Source organism: Gorilla gorilla, chromosome 9 (assembly GCF_029281585.2).
Source record: "Gorilla gorilla gorilla isolate KB3781 chromosome 9, NHGRI_mGorGor1-v2.1_pri, whole genome shotgun sequence".
Taxonomy (NCBI): Eukaryota; Metazoa; Chordata; class Mammalia; order Primates; family Hominidae; genus Gorilla; species Gorilla gorilla.
In genome coordinates this window covers 38767939-38789753 of record NC_073233.2, presented here as the reverse complement: position 1 = coordinate 38789753, position 21815 = coordinate 38767939, and the positions used below count along the sequence as shown (strand labels likewise).

At 50.9% G+C, this 21815-nt stretch overlaps 2 protein-coding genes across 7 annotated transcripts in view; one reads left to right on the top strand and one right to left on the bottom strand.

Annotated features, from left to right (window-relative positions):
- Nucleotides 1–2321: 2321 nt before the first annotated feature.
- On the bottom strand, nucleotides 2322–9755 carry LOC134756497 (uncharacterized). Its single transcript, XM_063693700.1, has 3 exons — nucleotides 9716–9755; nucleotides 9139–9544; nucleotides 2322–7136 (listed from the first exon to the last, which is right to left on the bottom strand). Exons 1-3 carry the CDS (start codon nucleotides 9753–9755, stop codon nucleotides 6755–6757), a joined length of 828 nt encoding a protein of 275 aa, XP_063549770.1. The 3' UTR covers nucleotides 2322–6754.
- The window catches only part of WT1 (WT1 transcription factor), a 48481-nt gene continuing 35860 nt past the window's right edge, over nucleotides 9195–21815 (top strand). For 2 of the 6 annotated variants that reach the window (XM_019035688.4, XM_019035687.4), the window contains exons 1-3: nucleotides 9236–10285; nucleotides 16445–16567; nucleotides 17012–17114. In XM_019035688.4, the coding sequence (XP_018891233.1) occupies nucleotides 9844–10285; nucleotides 16445–16567; nucleotides 17012–17114 (668 nt within the window). In that variant the 5' untranslated portion in view covers nucleotides 9236–9843. Of the gene's footprint in view, nucleotides 10286–13946; nucleotides 14469–16444; nucleotides 16568–17011; nucleotides 17115–21815 lie in introns of those variants that run through there. The other 4 variants (XM_019035689.4, XM_031016436.3, XM_055356531.2 and 1 more) reach the window with 3 other exon arrangements.

Sequence of the window (21815 nt, the reverse complement as noted above, 5' to 3'; positions counted from 1 at the left end):
CGGCTGTAATCCCAAACTTTGGGAGGCCAAGGCGGGTGGATCACCTGAAGTCAGGAGTTTAAGACCAGCCTGACCAACATGGTGAAACCCCGTCTCTACTAAAAATACAAAAATTAGCCAGGCGGGGTGGTGGGTGCCTGTAATCCCCGCTACTTGGGAGGCTGAGGCAAGAGAATCGCTTGAACTCGGGTGGCGGAGGTTGTAGTGAGCCGAGATCGGGCCACTGCACTCCAACCTGGGCAACAGAGCAAGATTCTGCCTCAAAAAAAATAAAATAAAAAAACAAAACAAAACAAAACAAAACCCAGTAGGCACATTCTAAAAGTTAACAAATCAGGTTGATTTGAATCAGGTCAGATCCTCCAGAAAACTACAAAAAGGGACTATATTATTGCCTCTCTCCTCTTACAGTTTACAGAACCATAATTTCAATGCTGTGGACATTGGGTTGAAATAAACTACCAGAGAATGTCGTTGCATCTTTTGAAACATTATTGTTGAAGTCACTAACCGTTGCCTGATAACTCTTATAGAAAGGCTAGTATGATAAGTTCCTCTTTGAGTTTAGTACTAGAAAAAATTCATCTCTTCTGAAAAACTAGGTTTCTTCCCTTTATTGCATCGTGAAAGATACGTAACTAGTGCTATTTTCCCCTTTCTTACTTGGCTGTCAGGAAGTTCAGAATTGCATTATGCTCAATTACAGTAACTATCTGCATCCTTTGATTCTAATATTAATTCATTTTTTTCTTCTCATTAGCCCCATTTAGCCCATCTTTTACCCTTGTTCCAATGGCTTTCTTAAATCTATCATTTTTTTAATAAAATAAAATTTTAAGCAAGTGAAGTCCTTATTTACCATCAAAAGTAGAATACTTTGGGAGTAAAAGGAGAGTAATTAATAATTAAGCTGGGTCAACAGCTTAAGCTGAGACTGTCCTGGGCAAAATCAAAATGTGATGTCACTCTAGATACAAATAATAAATAACACAGATAACATTTATGCCATTCCCAGGTTGGGGATAATTAAAGATAAACATGCGCCCTACATAAGGAATGAAAGCTAAGTTATGTGCTTCTTATTCATCTTGTGTCACATCTGTTGATTATAGTTTAATATTTATTATTTCTTGGGAAATTTTGTAATTAGCCTCTATTTGTAGAGGAAAAAATATTGGGCTTTCTAAAATGTATTTAATTTCTACCAAAGTAAGGGGGGTGGGTCTTTTAGATCTGGAACAGTGATCACAATAGAAATTTCATTTGTTTGCGATTTATGGAGACTTGGAATAAATGTACTATTGACCAGTGTCAGATTTCTAATGACTAGATCTTGTTTTTCCTAAGCAACTTCGCATAAACTTTTGTCATATTTTGAACAGCAAGCTGATACTGTGTTCCAGACCGTTTACAGAGCTATTAATAAATGCTATGTGGTAACTCCAGGAAGAGGATCAAACTACTTTTTCTCCCCATTGGCTGAAATCAATTTCCTGCTTATTTTGAAAAACATGGGATTACCAATGTCCTTGACATACGCTGGGTATTTTGCAAAGAAACCCATTAAAAATAAATGAGATTCAGAATTTTAACCTAAAGCGTTCATAGTCAAAAAGGAAATCCTTGTCAGTGCCTTGGTTGCAAAGTCTTTCATATGTGAAAGAGTGAGATTTCAGTGTAGCATAGGTGAGTTTAAAAGAAGATGGAAATTACTTTCTGTGTTTGTTCAGAATCATGCTGTAATTCAAGCTCTTGCAGGCTCACCTGTTTTAAGTCATAGCTAATATTGTCTGATTAGAAGAATTGTAGGTTTAATAACTACCAGTTATTGATTTCTTACTACATGCCAGGCACCATGAAAGCAATTTACATATGGTGTTTTAATTTGTTCTCAAAACAACTCTGTGAGGTGATGGTATCATTAGCCCTGTTTTAAGGTTATGAAAATTAAAGCTCAGAGAAAATAAGGAAGCCACCCAAAGCCATACAGAAAATAACTAGCAAGGAGGCTTTAAACCCCAGTCATCTGATCCCAAAGCCCTGCTCTCTATACTATTATAAACTTCTACAGTAAGAAGCTCTCTATGTGAAAATTATAAGGTTCAACACTTGGCCCAACAAGATGGCCAGAGAACAGTAACAATAACCGTAGCAGTGATGCTTACATAGCACACATTCTATGCTATGCATTATTTTGAAAGTTTATATATATGATCTCACTTACTCATCACAACATCCCTGCATGTAAGGTACTATACTCACTTAAAAATGAAGAACCATGAGAGCAAGCAATGTGCCCCAGTGTTCTGAATAGACATATTCCTTCCCACATGTTCACATGTAACAATGTTATGATGGTCTTCTGCACCGTCTGACACTTCAGAGTTTTCAAATCACCTATGGATGCTTTATTTCATTTTATATAATCTCCATTTTACACATAAAGCTACTGAAAAACTGAGAGCTGAAGCTATTTCCCTAAGATCACAGTAACTGATAGAGATAGGATTTGAGTTCAGGTGTTTTTATACCTACCCCAGAATTCTTTATCCTGGACAAGGCTGCAAACCTGAAATGTGGCTCTAAGGAACAATGCAATTCTAAGATTTTCAATGCAATTCTAAGATTTTCAGGTTGTTAACCTATAGACTTCTGTACTAAAAGAAGGAACCTAAGCTTGATTTTGAGGCAAAAGCCACATATTTCCTGTTTTAGGGTCCTGGTGTAGGGCAAAATCATTTAAATTTCCTTCTAGATGGCAACAACCTTGTTTAAGGTCAGATTCAGCAAAGGTTTCTCTTCCTGCTCTTCACCCTGATCCAACAAGAACAAAGACTTCCACCTTTTCTGAATTCACACCAATATCAATACTAAGCCTATAACTTATCAATTAATTGGAAGCAAAGCATAGAATTTATGTCTATATAGATAATAGCCAACATGTATTGAGTGCTTCCTAAAGGCTAAGAAATTTACATGCCTTACCTTATGTAGTCCTCATAACTTGCTGTTATTTTTTATCTTGAAGAGAAGAAAACTGAATTTCTCAGGGGTTAAATAGCTTTCAGAGTCACTCAGCTAGTGGTGATGATTTTAAGCCAGCTATATAAACAGCTGCCCTGCCGATTTCATAAAGTCCAGTTTTGTAGGCAGAGATTTATCCAGACCAACCATTCCAAATCCTCCAAACCCTTCCTGCATCTGGACTGTAAGGTGGAATACTTCCTAAACACACTAAAATGTGGTAGTGTGGGCAGAAAGCAAAAGGAAGTGAGGGCTATGTGTTGCTCCTCATTCCCATCTCATCTTTAGTCATTCTCTAGTCTTACAGATCTCCTTGTTCTTTTATAGCAATTACTACTATATGAAAATATCTCATTGTTTCCTTGTAATGTATCTGTCATACCTACTGGAATATAAACTGTGAGAGCAGGGTGAGCCTGTCATTACCTTGTGCTCCTACTTGCTGCTACAATGCCCAACAATCTTTGTTGCACGGTGAGTCAATGAATGAATGAATGAATGGCACAGAAAGGATGAGGATATCCCTGCTTTAAAAAAAAGATGGGGAAGGTGAGCTATTCCATTTTTCTGGTGGACAACTTGATTTTTTAAAAAAAGTCTTGAAAACAATCATTTCCAAAAGGCAAAGAATGTCCCAATTTGCCAAGATTTACGGAGAGCCATGGTTATGAACTTCACGAGCAATTGCTGCTTAAACATTGTGTCTGATTTTTGTCTTGGTAAGCCTCTGCCAGGAATTCTGTCCATTCCTCTTCCTCACTCCTGGGCGCTTTCCTCGTCTTCCACCGCTAATGAATACACATCCTTCTGCTGACCAGCGGCTGCATATCCCAATTGCCAGAGGAAGGCCCAGGTAGCTCTTCTCTACTGGATAATCCGTTATCTGTGTGAAGAGCCAGTGCCTCCTCTGGGTGGATTTTTGTGAAGCTAAACTGACCTTTGGGGGACAAATGCATTCTACAGAAAGCAATGCCTTTCCCCCTCTAGTCATCTTTTTTTTCTCTTATTCCTTTGCTCTCAAATATATCCTGCATACCGTTATTTAAAAACATATTATCTAAGAAGACTCCAAATGTAAACGGTTGAAATTTTTCCTTTCCACCATACTTTCTGAGCCACGACTATGTTAACAAACTGGTCTAAAGAATATCCCCTTCCTGCCCTGCTGCACCCTCCCCCCATATTCCTAACTCAACCTTGGATATTTTTACAACATATATTCAGTTTGAAAGATAATACTGATACCTTGTTTTATATGAACATTTATACACCAGGACCCTGGCAAGGGACTGACTTCATTGGGATACTTTATGGCTTAATACATCTGAATGATTTATATCTCGTTTTGTCTAAGCATTTATGCTAATAAATTTAACAGATTCTCCAGTACTGCCTGGTCCTTCGTTTTCTTCAGGGGGTCAAAGTGAGAGGAAAATAAAGCAGGGTGTTACTAAAGAAAGAAGGAAGAAATTGGCTAAACTAATTTAGAACACAAATAAAATTACTGCACAAATAAAATCTCTGCTTACGATTAAGCTGGAATGGCGGTCAAAAAAGAAAAGGGGAAAAAAAGTTCCTAGATGCAGGTAGATTTCTATAATTAAGCCATTTCTCAAAGGGGAAGTAAATGTGACAGAATATTTAGCAAGCTAATTTACTGAGGAATATTTTGTTCCTATATAATTAAATTCAACACTGAGGTAAAACTGACAACTATTAAACTGAGGGCAGTTGGGAGAGGGAAAGGGGATGAGATAAAATCCAGTCTATAAAACATTCCATTATCTTTTATAGGTTAAAAAACACAAAAGAAATACTTGGAAAGAATTGTCTAAGACGGACAGATTTTAAGATTGTGTGACTTTTTTTTTTTTTTTTTTTACAGGTGCAGAATAATTTTTTTTCCCTCTCTCATGGTTTTTCTTTTCCCCATTTTTTTCCCCTGTTGTTTGCAAAGTTGAATCTGGGGTCAGGAGTTCTAATTGTAACCTCAGACTGGAATTCCAGATGGTGCGCTCAGGACTGGAAGCAACTCTCAGTTCATCAATTTCATGGGCCTACGTATCTGCTCTGGCCACGGCCTGGCCTCCATCCCCACTGTGGCATTAATGCAGAACAAATTGAGACATATCCTCTATATAATTAGTTCCAGAATTTAAAAAGATTTACGGTATAATAATAGAGGCAGTGCCGCAGAATCCTTTCACTGAGGACTCTCGGGGAGCTCGGGGACCATCTCGCGGTGGCATCAGAACAGACGAGTAACCCCAGCGGCTCCAGGCACTGCGAACTGGGGAAGAGGGGGAAATTTTGCACCGCACTCGGCAGTACCTAACGGTTCCGGGCCCCCAGATAGGGTCAGCGAGGAGAGTTAGGACAGAAAGTGGGGACTGATTAAAAAAATATCGAGTTAATTTTGAAATGATCAGAAGAAGCTGGGAGTAGTTATCACAAAGCCCCTCCCTTGCCCCCCCCTTTTTTTTTAATTGAAGGAATGACGTTGAAATTTTTACCGCCAGCGCGGGGCTGGGAACCATCCTAAACACTTGCCCTGCAGCCCCGAGTGGGCAGATTCCGAAGAGTTGGAGTCGGCGGGGAGGGGAGGAACAGCTGTTGGGCTGTCTTGCGCGTGGGGCTCGGGGCGCGGGCCTCGGGGAGAGGCGCTAGTCGAAAGCCTGTTCCTCTCCCGCGACAGGCGGCAGCGAGGTCGAGCCACTCTTTATTACGGCCTGCGGGCCCCGCGCGCAGTGTGGCTGTCCCCGCCCTTGACCGACCGCAGCGCTTTGGGGTGTGTATTCAGTTGTCCGCGCCCGCTGGGTGACTCCCGGAGGGCGGCCCAGGCGTGCGCACTGGTCCCTGGGGTTGCGGCTGTAGCAGCCCAGCTCCGCGCTCTGTCAGATGCAGTGGACAGCACCGGGGTGAAGGTACGGGTTGAGAAATCCTCACTGCCCTGCTCCCACCCAGCCTCGATTTTTTCATATTGCAATAATTATGCACCTTCAAGGCCGGGATGCCTGCGCTTTGCCAGTGTATCAACGCCACATGGTTTTCCAGGGGCTGTCCTCGCCTCTGCATCCCATTAGCTCTGAAGAGGTAGAGGGGTGGTGGGTAAAACCTCCAACTGGACGTTGAGAGACCCGGGTTTCAGCTCGGCGTTGCCACTAACTTGTTTCCTGTCCTTAAACAGTAGTAGTAACAAAAACTGTAAAGTTGATTGAGTCAAAGGCCCACACTACTCTCCTATCTAATCCTCAGAACAACTCTATGAGGTGGGCGCTAGTATCCCATTATCCCGTTTGACCAGTAAGGAAACTGAGGCTCAGAGAGACTGCGGAAATCGTCTAGGGTCACACAGCTGTTGGTTACCTGGCAGAGCTGAGGTTCCATTCTGGGGCCACCAACCCCTTGCTCTTTACCGCTGCGCTCCATAGACTGCCTCTCCTTCAGCTGTCTGGGCCTCAGTTTCCTTCTCTGTAAAACGAGAAGTTTAATCTGCAGCTTTCTTTGCCAATCGGTGGTTCAGACCAGGAACCTCTGCTACAGATCTCGGCGCTGACAGGGGTAAGAAGGTGGGTGAAAGAAGGTGGCGCCCAGTTTTCCACAGCCTGCTTTTCCCTGGGACCTCGCGAAGGGCGGGCCTCGCGAGCTAAAGGAGGTACAGGAGAGCGCCTATCGTCCGCGGAGGGTGAAGGTGCTACCTGCCATCGTGCTAGCCTGTGAGTCCTGGTGCTTAGCTCAGGGCGCCAAGGCCAGTGTAGCTGGCACGTCCCCCTTGGATAACCTCAGGTCTCCCGCAGAGAACGTTACCCACAACAAAGAAGAGGAGAGAGAGGCATGGAGCGCCCTGCGACTGCAGGAGTACGTCAGTTCCCCAGCGCTGGCTTAGTGTCGCCTGGGCTTCCGGGCATGTGGATCCGTTGGGGTCGTACGGAGACTTCCTGTCGGGTCCCTGGGGTCCTCCGACTGCGGCTCCTGAGCTTAGCACTTTCTTCTTGGCCCCGCAGGCTGCAGGGAACTCCTCCCACCTCTTCAGTCGGAGAAGTCCAAGTCGGGCGAGGGAGCACCCCGGGGTTCGCACCGGTGCTCTTCCCCTCCCCGCCCCCACAACGATTCTGAGAAAATAAATGGCAGAGGAGAGAGGAGTTCTACATTTGCTTGGCTCTCCTTTCCTCCTATCCACCCCTACTTCCCTCACCCCGGGGCAAAAACTTATTTTAAAAAAATGTTGGCAGAGATTTACGTGTCTTTGCCTTACCTGGGTTTCACAAACACAAAGACTCACATTCAAGCCAGCCTCCCTTCAGATAACCTCCTCTCCCCCCCGCTAAAAGTGCCAAGGATGGTAAAAGAAGAAACAATCTCAATCTTTTCGTTTGGAAATGAAAGTCCCCGGCTTTTCATAAAGGGCTCCTCGCCCCTCATAGTTGAGTCCTAGTTAAGAAAAACGACTTCCAAGTAGAAATAATAGGCGGGGAGAAGGAAGGGAGATACAGGGATCTGGGTGGTTCTTAGGGCAACCGGCAGTGAATTTTGTCTCGAGAGTCCTTTCTCCACTCAAAAAACCAAACGCGCGAGCCCCGCGAAAGGTTTAGGGATAGATCGTGTGGGAGAGGACTGAGCAGAGAGCGTGGGGGCAGTGTCTTGTAGAATCTTTGTTTTCTTAATAATAATTTTAAAAGCTTCTGAGTGGAGACGAAGCAACGTCAAGCAGCAAAGGTGGCCTGGGAGGCAAGCGGAGGGCTCAAGTCCCGCATCTTTACCCTCAGGGTCTCCTGCGCCTACGGGATGCGCATTCCCAAGAAGTGCGCCCTTCGAGTAAGTCCTGGGCCCGCACACATCTCGGGTCCGCAGCCAGAATTTAATGGTGACAACGTTTATGCAATGCAAGCTAAAAACCAAAGCGTAAAAAATTACTATGTCATTTATTGAAACGCCATTCTTTGTCAAACTGCAACTACTTTGCTTCACATAAGTTTGGCTGGAAAGCTTGCAGCCCCAGCCCGGGCCAGCCAGGTACAGGAGGCCGGACTGCAACCGGTTGCTTCCCTCCCTTCGCGCCTGGCAGTCCCACGCTGCGCCGTCGCTGCTGCCTCCTGGCGCCCCTGGGATTTTATACGCACCTCTGAAACACGCTCCCCTCCGGCCCCCGGTTCTTCTCCTTGCCTAGGGGTTGTTTCCCAATAGATACTGACTCCTTTAGAAGATCCAAAAACCAAACAAAAACAACACCCCCTACCCGCCCCAAACACCTGCTCTGGGGCTCGGGGGCTGCCAAACAGAGACTAGATGAAGGGAGTCAGATTTAGCGAAGCTCTTCGAGCTCCCAAAGATTCGAAAACTAACTCGCGCCCGTGGGCCGATGGAAGTTCTCCCTACTCCGCTCCTTGGTCCCCTTAACTGGCTTCCGCCTCCTGCTCAATCACTGAGCAACCAGAATGGTATCCTCGACCAGGGCCACAGGCAGTGCTCGGCGGAGTGGCTCCAGGAGTTACCCGCTCCCTGCCGGGCTTCGTATCCAAACCCTCCCCTTCACCCCTCCTCCCCAAACTGGGCGCCAGGATGCTCCGGCCGGAATATACGCAGGCTTTGGGCGTTTGCCCAAGGGTTTTCTTCCCTCCTAAACTAGCCGCTGTTTTCCCGGCTTAACCGTAGAAGAATTAGATATTCCTCACTGGAAAGGGAAACTAAGTGCTGCTGACTCCAATTTTAGGTAGGCGGCAACCGCCTTCCGCCTGGCGCAAACCTCACCAAGTAAACAACTACTAGCCGATCGAAACACGCCCGGCTTATAACTGGTGCAACTCCCGGCCACCCAACTGAGGGACGTTCGCCTTCAGTCCCGACCTCTGGAACCCACAAAGGGCCACCTCTTTCCCCAGTGACCCCAAGATCATGGCCACTCCCCTACCCGACAGTTCTAGAAGCAAGAGCCAGACTCAAGGGTGCAAAGCAAGGGTATACGCTTCTTTGAAGCTTGACTGAGTTCTTTCTGCGCTTTCCTGAAGTTCCCGCCCTCTTGGAACCTACCTGCCCCTCCCTCCAAACCACTCTCTTAGATTAACAACCCCATCTCTACTCCCACCGCATGCGACCCTGCCCTGACTCACTGCTTACCTGAACGGACTCTCCAGTGAGACCAGGCTCCCACACTGGCGAAGGCCAAGAAGGGGAGGTGGGGGGAGGGTTGTGCCACACCGGCCAGCTGAGAGCGCGTGTTGGGTTGAAGAGGAGGGTGTCTCCGAGAGGGACGCTCCCTCGGACCCGCCCCCACCCCAGCTGCGAGGGCGCCCCCAAGGAGCAGCGCGCGCTGCCTGGCCGGGCTTGGGCTGCTGAGTGAATGGAGCGGCCGAGCCTCCTGGCTCCTCCTCCTCCCCGCGCCGCCGGCCCCTCTTATTTGAGCTTTGGGAAGCTGAGGGCAGCCAGGCAGCTGGGGTAAGGAGTTCAAGGCAGGGCCCACACCCGGGGGCTCTCCGCAACCCGACCGCCTGTCCGCTCCCCCACTTCCCGCCCTCCCTCCCACCTACTCATTCACCCACCCACCCACCCACAGCCGGGACGGCAGCCCAGGCGCCCGGGCCCCGCCGTCTCCTCGCCGCGATCCTGGACCTCCTCTTGCTGCAGGACCCGGCTTCCACGTGTGTCCCGGAGCCGGCGTCTCAGCACACGCTCCGCTCCGGGCCTGGGTGCCTACAGCAGCCAGAGCAGCAGGGAGTCCGGGACCCGGGCGGCATCTGGGTCAAGTTAGGCGCCGCCGAGGCCAGCGCTGAACGTCTCCAGGGCCGGAGGAGCCGCGGGGCGTCCGGGTCTGAGCCGCAGCAAATGGGCTCCGACGTGCGGGACCTGAACGCGCTGCTGCCCGCCGTCCCCTCCCTGGGTGGCGGCGGCGGCTGTGCCCTGCCTGTGAGCGGCGCGGCGCAGTGGGCGCCGGTGCTGGACTTTGCGCCCCCGGGCGCTTCGGCTTACGGGTCGTTGGGCGGCCCCGCGCCACCACCGGCTCCGCCGCCACCCCCGCCGCCGCCGCCTCACTCCTTCATCAAACAGGAGCCGAGCTGGGGCGGCGCGGAGCCGCACGAGGAGCAGTGCCTGAGCGCCTTCACTGTCCACTTTTCCGGCCAATTCACTGGCACAGCCGGAGCCTGTCGCTACGGGCCCTTCGGTCCTCCTCCGCCCAGCCAGGCGTCATCCGGACAGGCCAGGATGTTTCCTAACGCGCCCTACCTGCCCAGCTGCCTCGAGAGCCAGCCCGCTATTCGCAATCAGGGTAAGTAGGCCGGGGAGCGCCCCCTACGCGCGGGGCAGTGGCGCCAGGGGCTCTCCGCTCTAGGACACCCCCCTCTCCTACCCCTTTTGACCGCAGCTCTTACCCAGCTGCTTCCCAAGGGCCGTGAGGATAGCGGAAGCGGCCGCTGGGGAGGAGGCCGGGGAGTGGGAGTGCACGCAGGCACTGGCCCCCGACATCCTCCAAAGCCAGGCAGAGCTAGGAGCCTGACTGTTCGCAAGAGCCGGGAGGGCGTCTGGGGCCCCTTAGAGTCCGAGAGATTCCGGGACTGCTAGTCCCCACCGGAGTGGAACCAGGAGACCGGCGCAGTGTCTGGCTCTGCCTCGGGGAGAGTCTTGTTAATTAAAGAAACGCCAAATTGTCACCAAGCGTAGCGCTTTTCAGACGTCTGGACTCTGGATTCGGAGTGGGACCAGCGCGGGGGTGAGCGCCTGTGCTGTGCTGCCTCCGCCGCGCTAAAATGTCCAGGAGCACCTCCAGCCCTTATAATACGGTGTTGGCACACACTTAGGTGCACATGAAGTATCGTAGAGAACTAGAATGAGCACATGCACCTCCAGTAACTAAATGGCTTTCTGGAACAGCGTCGTGTCCGTGGATAGCTCCCGCGTATGGTAATACAGAAGTGGATCTTCACTGGGCTTCGCTCAGGCGGCGGCCACGCAGGTTCTGGGGATGGAAGAGAACTTGACTTATCCGATTCCAAGCTATGCGGGACCAGGTTCTACCGCAGGCAGTGGAAGGAGGCACGAGCTTTGGCCTTTCTTTCAGCGCATCTGGGGCGCCTCTTCATCTTGTAAACGCGGGGCTCAGCTGGGACAGTATTTCTTCAAGACCTGGGGTTAGAACAAGGACAGGGTTATTCGCTGTGCTTAGTCAGGATACAAGGAGGGAACTCGGCACACGATAAGTATCAGGTTGGTTTCTCATCCCGCGCCGATGCCTGCCCACCTCTCTTTCGCCTGGGCCGCGCGGACCCGAACCTGCGGAGCCCCTGTAGTTTGCCCTCTTCATTTATTTTCAGTGGATTTCCACGCTATTGAGAACCTAAGCCAGTTCGGTTTGATTCGGTAATTTAGTAAACGCTTTACTAATACAATGGCGGATGCTTTTCCTGGAGCAAAATTACTCGAGGGCCTAGGGACTGGGATGTTTTTGGAATGCGTGGGAAGCAGAGTGTATCTTTTGCAGGAGGTACCTTCGCCCAAGGCTCGGGAGAAGGGCTCTGCCCTTGTTGCCCGCCTTCACCCGCGCCTTCTAAACGCGCGTCTTCAGGCCGCTCCTACCTTAGCCTAACCGGGAGCACCCGGCCCCCGCGAAGCCTTGGAGAAATCGAAACCGCCCTTTTCTTCCGGAGAATCTGGGATCACTGTCCTGTGGAGGAACCACAAGCAGACCGAAGGGTTGCCTCCACTCTATGCTTTTAGTTAGTGAAATTAGTGTTTTGTACTCCAGGGGCGTTGGGACAACTTACTGGTCGCTGAGGCTTGTGTTCTTTGATCAGATCGCGCCACCTTTGTTTAGCAGGCTGGTGTTACTTTTGGGGAGTTTCTAGGTCTCAGTGTCCCCGTCTATAAGAGGACAGCTGAGATGGGCAACCTGGAGATTGGGTCCGGCTTGAAGTTATACTCCATAGATGCAGAAGCGCGACCCACCACCCTCTTGGGGCTTTAAATATGGAACTCGGCAACCCATCTAAACATCTGTGACTGAGAAACCATGAATCCGAGAGCACTGTCTGCATGTGTGCTATTTGGAGGCGGTTGAGAAACCATCGAATCCATGCCCCTGGGGCACAAAATACTACTATGCCATTATCTTTTTAGTACTTCTAGGGGATTTTTGAAACCTGGGTTCTGTCGCTTCGTTTGGGTCCCTTGTCCAGCCCTTTTCAGGCCAGGTCTGGTGCCTGGGATCTTATCACACGTCGTGGGGGGTGGGACTGTGGGTTTTGCAGCCAGCGGGCATTACACTTCTGGAAAATATCTGGATTCTTCTGTAATATACAGGCGTGGCTGCCATGGAGAAAAAGTTAAAAGGGGACCAGGACTAGCAGGTGAATGTATCCTTCTTCTCCACCCTGGAGAAAAAGCCCGATGGAGAGAGGGCCCTAGATTCGAGTCATATAGCCTGGAAGCACTATCTCCAGGTTTAAGTTTTGTCTTGCAATGAAAACAGATGGGTCCAGCTTACCCAGCCCTTGAGGCTCATTGGGCAGTTTGGATGTGAGAAGCGTTCCGGCTGCTATGCTGGAGTGGGCAAGGGTCGCCCTCGAGATTCTGGGTTTATTCTTTTGATTTCCAGGGTTCCTGCTGCTTCCCCAGGAATGCAGGGCCTGGCCCAAGACTTGGGCTGCGAGAGGCAAGGGCATCAACTCTCAAAAATGTGGAAATGGCCATCAGAGCGCCAAGACCAAACCCCAGGGGAGAGGAATCAAGGCCGTCTCTGGATCCCTAGGGCAGTCTAGCCATGGTGCACAGGCAGGGGCAATTGCTGGTACCCACTCACAACCACCCAAAACTTCACAAGCATGTTCATATTTTAAATTCTTAAATATTATATCTTGCATCCTAATCTTGTAAACATTAATTTAGCAAACATCAATTGCCTACTTGGTCAGGCACTGGGTTCTGAATATTAATTAAGACAATGGCCTCGAGAACCTTTGTAAGAAGCTCAACAGCTAATCCTGGAGAAGCCCCTTGTTTTGGATGAGGAAATCCAGGTTCTATGAGATTAGGTGGCAGAGGTGGGATTTGAACCCAGACCATGCTAGGGTGTTTCTGCTCCTTTTCCAGGGATCTTGGCCCCACTGTTGAGATGGATTTCTTCTGGCCTGCGGGAGGGGCACCAAACTCTTAGTCCGTGTGTGGGGGTTGACGGGTTTGTGAGGGCAGATGTGGGGTGAGGACTTGAGTAGCCCCAGACTAGATGCAAGGCTTAAGGAGGAGGGGAAAAAAGTTTGCTTGGGCCGGACGCGGTGGCTCGAAGCGGTTGGATCACCTGAGGTCAGGAGTTTGAGACCAGCCTGGCCAACACGATGAAACCCTGTCTCTACTGAAAATACAAAAAAAAAAAAAAAAAAATTGGCCGGGCTTGGTGACGGGCGCCTATAATCCCAGCTACTCGGGAGGCTGAGGCACAAGAATCGTTTGAACCCGGGAGGATGAGGTTGAAGTGAACTGAGATCGCGCCACTGCACTGCAGCCTGGGCGACAGAGCGAAACTCCGTCTCGAAGAAAAAAAAAAAAAAAAAAAAAGAGGTTGCTTGCTAGTCCACTGATCCCGCAGCCCCGCAGGCTCGCAGAACCCTAACGCATGATTAGGCCTGGGATCATTAGGCCACCCTAGGGTCAGGAGCGGAGGCCTGCGACGCCCGAGGGCCAAAGGCTCCCTCTTCCGGTCACACAGGAGAGGGTATTTTGTTGGGGGACAGGTTTTCCCCAAACACAGTGCAGCTGCAGTCATCGTTTTCAGCCTTCTGAGCACCTTCCTGGCTGAGCCTGCTGTCCATTTCACCCCTCAGCTCTCCCGCCCCGGCCGGGCCAGGCGGTTCCCGGCTTCTCTGCAGCCGCCGGCGGGGGAGGAGGGCACAGAGCGCGTCTCGCCTCTTAGCGCACGGTCAAGGTTGCGCTCCCCTCCCGTGCCGGGACTAACCGTGGGAAAGGCGCTACCTTGGCCACTCGATTCTCTCCCTCCAAGGCCTGTACAAGGAGCCTTTGAACACGCTGCTCCTTCCAGCCGGCAGCTTTACCTCCCCTGGCCCCTGCCCCCGCACTCTCCGCGCCAGGCCCAGCGCTGGGCCCAGGGACAGCGCGCTCTAATCAAACCCGTGTCCGATAAGCTTCTAATTAAAAGAGACCTCCCTCCGCTCCGCAGGCGCTTTCACCACTGCCCCTCCCGGGGGGACCTGAAGGAGAGGGTTCGAGGCCGGTCTTTGCCCGCCGAGGTCTGCGTGTCCGGTCTGGGAGGAGGCCTAGGAGGCCTCGCGGGCCACGGGCATCCTTGGGCCCGAGTTCTGGGGTGCGGACGGACGTCTCGAGAGTGGGTGCCGCGACTCGGGACCCACGGCCCTCGCCGGGCACGGACAGTTGCGGAGCAGGGCTCTGAGGATTGTGCAGTGCCCTGGGTCCCTGCCTACTCCTGGGCTCAGGAATGGAGAAGGGTTCGTCTAGAGAAAACTTCTTCGTAGCTTCTATTTCGTCTCTCTCTTTCTCTCTCTCTCTCTCTCCCTCCCTCTCTCTCTCTCTCTCTCTCTCTCTCTCTCTCTCTCTCTCTCTCTCCCTCTCTCTCTCTCTCTCTCTCTCTCTCTCTCTCTCTCTCTCTCTCTCTCTGTGTCTGTCTCTCTTTCTCTCTCTCTTTTTAGTGTCCTTTTAGAAATTCGGCCTTCCCTCCGGGCAATAGTGGGTGCCCTGAGCCAAATTTCGTTTGTAAGCTCATCTGTAGGCCTCAAAGAAGGCCAGGCCTCAGGTTTCAAAAGGAAGTCTGTGGAAGCCCAAACGTGCTCGTCCATGCAGGAGAGCTAACGGGGCCGGGGGTTATCTTTGCCCACTTAGCAGGAGAGAAATGGAGGCCCTCGGGGTCATATGGTAAAAGCTAGTGGCTTCTCAAATCCCCAGTGTGTGGTGCTGAGCAGTGTGTAAGACTTAAGCCTGGACCTGTACTATCCGGGAGTTAGGATTTGCCCCCTCCTTCCCTCCCTTGCACTCTGCCACACCACCCTCCAGGCTCATGCCTCTGTTGCCCCAGAGAAGCTTTTTTTTTTTTTTTTTTTTTTTTCTGGGCGGGGGGTGGTGTGTGTGCATGAGCGTCCGTGTGTGTGTGTTTCGAAAATGGAGGTAACGATGCCCTGGGTCCTGCTCATCGGCTGAGTCCTGCTTAAGTCTTTGGAGGCACTTTGATCAAATCATGCAAGAGTGGGAGAATGGGTGCTGTTTGACCCAATTTACTCCTGAGAATTTTGTGTAGTTTGGAGACCCAGGGCAGTCCCTGGGCCAGGAGGATCTGAGGCTGGTAGGGTGGCCCTGCCAGGATCCCATAGGAGCAGCTCTCCTTAGCCATTGTGTCTGGACTTCAGGCTACAGACTCCGGAACTTGTAGAGGAATGAGACCCCATCCTTGGGTTCCGGGGCCAATGAGGTATCTTTAGCCGAAGGATCCTTTTCCCCAGAGGCAGCAACAGCTTTCCAGAAGCTTGTGGGGTATATGTTTAAAGCAATTTAATAACAAAAATTATAAAAGACTATGTTTTCCAACTGAGGCTCCACGCTCTTTTTCTCACGTTGGGGGGGGGGGGGAATGCCAGGATTTCCCTAGGGGGAAACTGAGGCAAAGGACTGCAGCACTACCATGGAGGGAAAGGGAGATACAGTGTCAGGCACACTCTAAAGGAAACTGGTTGTCCAGCCTGGGGAGCGAGGAAGTTGGCTCCTACAGCAGTGGTCAGGGTCGGACCCCTGGGCGCAAGGTGGGTCCCATAGGGGGGAGGAGGAGGAGAGCGCAGGGTCGCCATCTGAAGGCCCAACTGGAAGGGGCCCTTGTTTTCCCCCTCACCAGCTTTCCCTTGGGTGTCATGGTGTCGGGTCGGGTAGCCCCAGACAGATAACATTACTCGGTAATTACTCTTCCCATTTTTAAGACCAGGCCATTTAACTGGCTCCGAGTAATTAATGAAAGTTGGTGCGCGGGCCCCTGATTTACAGCTCGGAGTCAACGCGGGGTTAGCCCAGCAGATTCATTTCGCTTGCCCGCGCTGCTCCTGCGGAAGAGCTGCAGAGTTTATTTTTTGGGGGTGAACAACCTTCTCTGTCGATCAGGCGACGAGTTTTATACTTAATTTGCCAGGGGTTCGCTGCAGAAGCGGCAGAGACCGTAGAAGACTGCGGCATAAATAAATTGGGAAAAAGCGAGGTGGGGGTTTTAGTCAGAAAAGGATGGAGAAGCCTGTCCCAAGGTCACATCCAGGGACTTGGGCCGTCTTCCTGCCGAAAGTCCTGGAGGCTGGTGGGGCTGGATTCTCTCCGCTGGGGGTCCGAATGCAGGGTTCAGCGCACACCGCCCCCGCCCGTGGCTGGTTCAGACCCACTGCCCCGTCTTGCGAGAGCCCCGCTGACACTGTGCTTCTCTCCGCCGCTCCCGCAGGTTACAGCACTGTCACCTTCGACGGGACGCCCAGCTACGGTCACACGCCCTCGCACCATGCGGCGCAGTTCCCCAACCACTCCTTCAAGCATGAGGATCCCATGGGCCAGCAGGGCTCGCTGGGTAAGCGAGCGGAACCAAGTGGAGTCCTTCTCCCCTTCTTCCGTGCTATCCTCCTCTCCCCCAGGAATTCCTAACCCACAGCAAATTAGGCAAAGGAGGACATCTAAAAGGACCTTAGAAATCATTACCCCAATGGCACTGTATTTAAAGGACAAGACTTTAAGAGACAGTCCCTCCATCCCAAGTACGTTAGGGACATCGCCATCCAACTAAGTCTATGAATGTCCGGAGGGCATTTTGGGTGCACCGCGCAGTGACTGCTAGGGGAATGCAAAGTGAGAGGCTTAGCTTCTTGCATTCTGGACGGCCTCGCTCTGCACGCCGCTCATCCAGGCCCCAGTGCCCCAGGCTCAGGATCTGGTGTCTCCCCCAACCCCTGCCCGCAGCCTCGCACCCCGAGCCCTTGGGGCGCACTCGCTCAGCTGTCTTCGGTTCTCTCTGCAGGTGAGCAGCAGTACTCGGTGCCGCCCCCGGTCTATGGCTGCCACACCCCCACCGACAGCTGCACCGGCAGCCAGGCTTTGCTGCTGAGGACGCCCTACAGCAGGTAGGAAGGCGCTGGGCTCTGCGTCTGGGTCCTTGTGACCCCGGAGGGGACGCATGAGCCGGCGGACTTGGGAACGCCCCAGCCGGGCAGCCCTGACTGCGGGCATGCAGGGTCTTGGAGGCACGAGACGCCTCGACTCCACTCTACTACTCAGAGGAAATTAAAGCTGATCTCTCTGGTCTCTGAGTTGTTCTTATGTTGTATAAAAATGAGGACAATTACTCTCTCGAGCTGAAGAAGTAGCGGCGCTCGAGACGTTATTATTTTTAGAAGGTCTTTACTGGGAGGAATTTACCTTCATCGGGACTAAATATTAAACACGGAGTCCACTGCCACTCGGTTCTGAGACCCCAAACCCATCCAATGGCCACACCGGCCAGACTACCTCGAAGGCGCGTATCCTCGGCCACAGCCTTGGCCACACCTCAACCCTCCAGGGTTTCGACCCGTGGCAGCGCTTTGTGGACGTCGTTCCCAGCGCCCCTGCTACGCTCTGGGGTGGGCCCCCGGCCTGGGTGCGGGACGGAGGTCGGGTCGCAACAGGGCCCTGCGGGGAGGCTGCTCTGGCCCGCGTGGGACCTTCTTCCTGTGAGCGGGAGGCCCAAGGCCAGTTTCATTCCCTTCCAAGCTTGTCCCCGCTCCGTGCTTCCTCTTCTCGCCTCTCGCTCCACCTTCTCTCCCCCAAATTTTTTTCTTCAACTTTGGGTGAACTTGGCCGGCAGCCCGCGTCTGCGATAGGGTTGCCTAGTAACTGCGGCGCACACCAGCCCGCACGGGGCTGGAAGTTGGGGCGGGGGCCGGGGAGCAGCAGCGCGAGGCCTGTGCGGCCCGGGATTGGGCGCGCATGACCTCATAGCCCCCTCCTCCCTGGTGCTCGGGGATCCTGACACCGGCTGCCCCCAAACCCATCCCCATCCTCCCGCCCCTCCTCGCGGGGACCCGGGGCTGACGTCAAGGGAAGGAGGTAGTGAGGTCATGAAGGAAGGAAAAGCGCCTGCCCTGGGAGATTGGGTGGGGGAGTGGCCGCGCCTGGGGGACAGTTCAGTCCCGCAGGTGGAGGAGGGGCGGGTGTCCTCGATCCGGAGCGAGGCGCAGCCCCAGGACCTTGCTGCCTTTACGAGAGTGAGCCCGGGGCTGGCCTGGCTCTCGCATCTAAGGTTCTCCTTCCCGGGAGTTTCTAGAGAGGTGCAGGGATGCGCCCCTTCTATTTCTAACGCCTGAGACGCGCGGACTGGGGAAACCTTTTTTTTTCGTTTTTTCCCCCAGAACATCCGGTTTATCTATTCGAAACTTGGATTCCTCATCACACTTTTTTTTGGGCGGGTGGAGGCAGGCGGTGGGCAAGAACACCAACGGTCGCACCTCCCCATCCTTCTTTTTCTGCGTCCCTAGCTAGAAATCATTCCTGTTCTGCACCACAGGCGCGGCACGCTGGCCCAAGCCTGCCACCTCAGCGCCTCCCTTCGGTGGGTAAAGTCTTTGGAATGGGAGCAGGATTCGCACCTATTCTCTGAGGTGAATCTCCTTCCCTAGCAAAACTGGCAGCGGGGCCATTGCCATTCTTCTTGAGTAGCTGCTCCTGCCCATTGCCAGGGTGTCATTGCTGTTATTCTAGTAGCCATCAGGCGGGCTGTTGGAATGGTTCCCACGTAATGACCTTGGTCCACCCCTTCCTCCTTAGCTCCCTGTGGACTCAGTTGGTGTGTCACACTAGGCTGAGAGAAGACCTTGATGCAGGAGTGGGCACTGTCGATATGGGAGGTGTTCTTGGGGGTTGGGGACTGGAAGACATTGCAGTCTGGTGCATCAGTGACTCGAAGCTACACACACATCCCTTACTCCCCTCTCCCAAGCCGAGACTCACCCTGTGGGACCCTAGGAAGGGGTCCATCAGAGGACCTGGCAGCCTTGAAAGAGGAGTCCAGGAAAAAGCGATCATTACCACTGGTTTAATAGCAATTCTCCAGGGTGCCTATGGTGGATTTTGACTTAGGTCTGATTTTGTGGTTGCTAGGGAAGTAGGAAACATCACATAAATTTTCACGTTTTCTAATCCAGCTTCTGATTGGCCACTGTATTAAGCACTTCATCAAATTCACCTTTCAGAAGTATTTGTTTATTTCTATCTTCTTTCTTTATAATTCAGGAACTTTCTTTGGTCCTGTTATTTTTACACAAATCCAATAAAAATACCATTTTTCCCTCTCACAGAAAATTTCCCAAGTAGTAACATCTCAAAAAAGAATTTGTGACACCTGTAGGAAGAGTTTGTTCCCTTGGAATTTGTGCCGTCTGGATCTTGAAAGCTCCATTCACTCTAAATTAACATTTCCAATCAGTTTTCAAAGATCATGTGCTTCCCTTGCAGTCTAAAGATGAACGGGCAGGTGTAGGAATGTTTTAAACCTGGGTCTGTGCACCAACATTACTACAGTTATATGGTTTCCTTCTTTCCTACTCCTAAACAAGTTTGAAAGGGTATTTAAATACTTTTGTGAATGCAATGGTTGAAGAAGCGTAAAAAATAGGACTAAACTTTAATTGCTTAACACCCTAACTTTTGGATTTTAGGTATTCAGTGGTGCTTCTACTGGTCCCTGGTTTCGTTCATTTTTCTCTCTAAAGTTTGGGACTTTCTGGGGAAACCTTGCTTGTATTTTGTTTGCCTTGCTGCATTTGACCCCCTGAGGCTGACTGCCCAGCTTTTTCTCCCCCTCCCTCACCAAACTTTTTCTTCTCCAGTCTTTTTTTTTTTTTTCTTTTCGAGACAGTCTCACTCTGTCACCCAGGCTGGAGTGCAGTGGCACAATCTTGGCTCACTGCAACTCCATCTCCCAGATTCAAGTGATTCTTGTGCCTCAGCCTCCCAAGTAGCTGAGATTATAGGTGCCGGCCACCATGCCCAGCTAATTTTTGTATTTTTAGTAGAGACGGGGTTTCACCATGTTGGCCAGGCTGGTCTCAAACTCCTGATCTCAGGTAATCTGCCCACCTTGGCCTCGAAAAGTGCTGGGATTACAGGTGTGAGCCACTGTGCTGGGCCTCTTCCCAGTCTTTGGGTATACTTTCCCTTGTCAGTCTAAAGAAAGGTAATGGTACAGATCTGACATTAAATAAGCAAAATACAGTGTGGAATGTGCTTTGAGGACATTCTCAAAATCCCAGTTCTTTCCTTGTCCCCTGCACAATTCCCTCCTTTCTCTCAGGTGACAGTTCTGAGGAGTTGCAGCTGCATATATATTTGTTGTGGCTAGGAACAACAGTGAATAGAAAATGCACTCAATCAGCAACTTATGGGAAGTGACAGGAGGTGGTTTTCTCCATCCTCCTTATCCTCTCCTCTCACATAGAAGGTGGGTGGAGTTTTGTGTAAAGGTCACTAGGGTTTCTGAAACCAGGTGTCTGCCCTTACGGAACCCAGTGATCATTGTTGGATGACAGCATGAGTCCTTATAATGTAATAACTGGAATTTATTGCATGCTGACTATATGTTGCTGTGCATGATGTTAAATGGTTCACTCAGTTTACCCATTTAACCCTTTTGACTACTCTTTGAGGCAGGTACTATAATTTCTAGTTTAAGTTCAGAATCTCAAAGTAACTTGCTCAAAGTCACACAGCAAGTGAGAATCAGAATCAGGATTCGATCCTTAGTCTCTCTGACTTCACAGCCCAGCTGTGCTCTGAATCACTGAGTGACACCAGACCATGCAGGATTCCCTATCTGATTACTCCCCTTGTATAGGCAATGTATCACTTTTTTTTTTTTTTTTTTGAGATGGCGTCTCGCTCTGTTGCAAGGCTGGAGTGCAGTGGTGCAATCTCGGCTCACTGCAACCTCTGCCTGCCGGGTTCGAGAGATTCTCCTGCCTCAGCCTCCCAAGTAGCTGGGACTACAGGCATGTGCCACCACGCCTGGCTAATTTTTTGTATTTTTAGTAGAGAGGGGGTTTCACCGTGTTAGCCAGGATGGTCTCGAACTCCTGACCTTGTGATCCACCCGCCTTGGCCTCCCAAAGTGCTGGAATTAGAGGCGTGAGCCACCGCACCAGGCCAATGTATCACTTTTGCTCATAAATCATAAGAGCACATGCTTATGTAGACTTAACATGCACCAGGTACCACTGTAAGCACTTTACAAGTATTGACTTATTTAATCTACCTAGTGACTCTCTGAAGGACACAACAGGTTATCACTGCCATTTTACAGAGGAGGAAACTCAGGCCCTGAGAAGTAAATTTCCCCAGTGTGACACAGTTAAGGGACGGAAGTCGTGTTCAAATTCAGGCAATACAGCTCCAGAATCCATCCACCTACCCTCTGCACTTGCTTTCTCTCTAGATGGATAAGTGCCATTCTCTTTGTGAAGGTGGCATCTGTCCTCAGTCTCACTCAAGGATGGTCTCCTATTTCCCACAGTTGTGAAAGAAGTCAGTTATCCATTAGTTTTACCTGTAGCTTTCAACAGAAAGTTCTTAGTGGTTTGGGACAGCGTTTTCCCTGAAGGCCATTGTCAGAAGCAGGCTTGAGCATTCTCCTGAAGTTCTAACACACAGAGCAGTTGTCTTTCAAACTCCAGACTCCTCCAGTTTTGTCTTTACCACTGGGTGTGGACTGTTGGGGTGAAGTTCAGCCCAGGCACCTAAAGAATTGCAGGGCAGAGACCTTTCTCCCTGTCCATCCAGACCCAGAAAGAATG

What these genes read in the sequence shown, in the direction of transcription:
- LOC134756497 (XM_063693700.1), bottom strand. Translation starts at nt 9,755, where the DNA reads ATGCCGCCCGGGTCCCGGACTCCCTGCTGCTCTGGCTGCT. An exon ending in TCCCTGCTGCTCTGGCTGCT is followed by an intron (nt 9,545 to 9,715) that starts GTAGGCACCCAG and finishes GTGAATGAGTAG; the next exon opens with GTGGGAGGGAGGGCGGGAAG. An exon ending in TCACTGGAGAGTCCGTTCAG is followed by an intron (nt 7,137 to 9,138) that starts GTAAGCAGTGAG and finishes TTATTTTCTCAG; the next exon opens with AATCGTTGTGGGGGCGGGGA.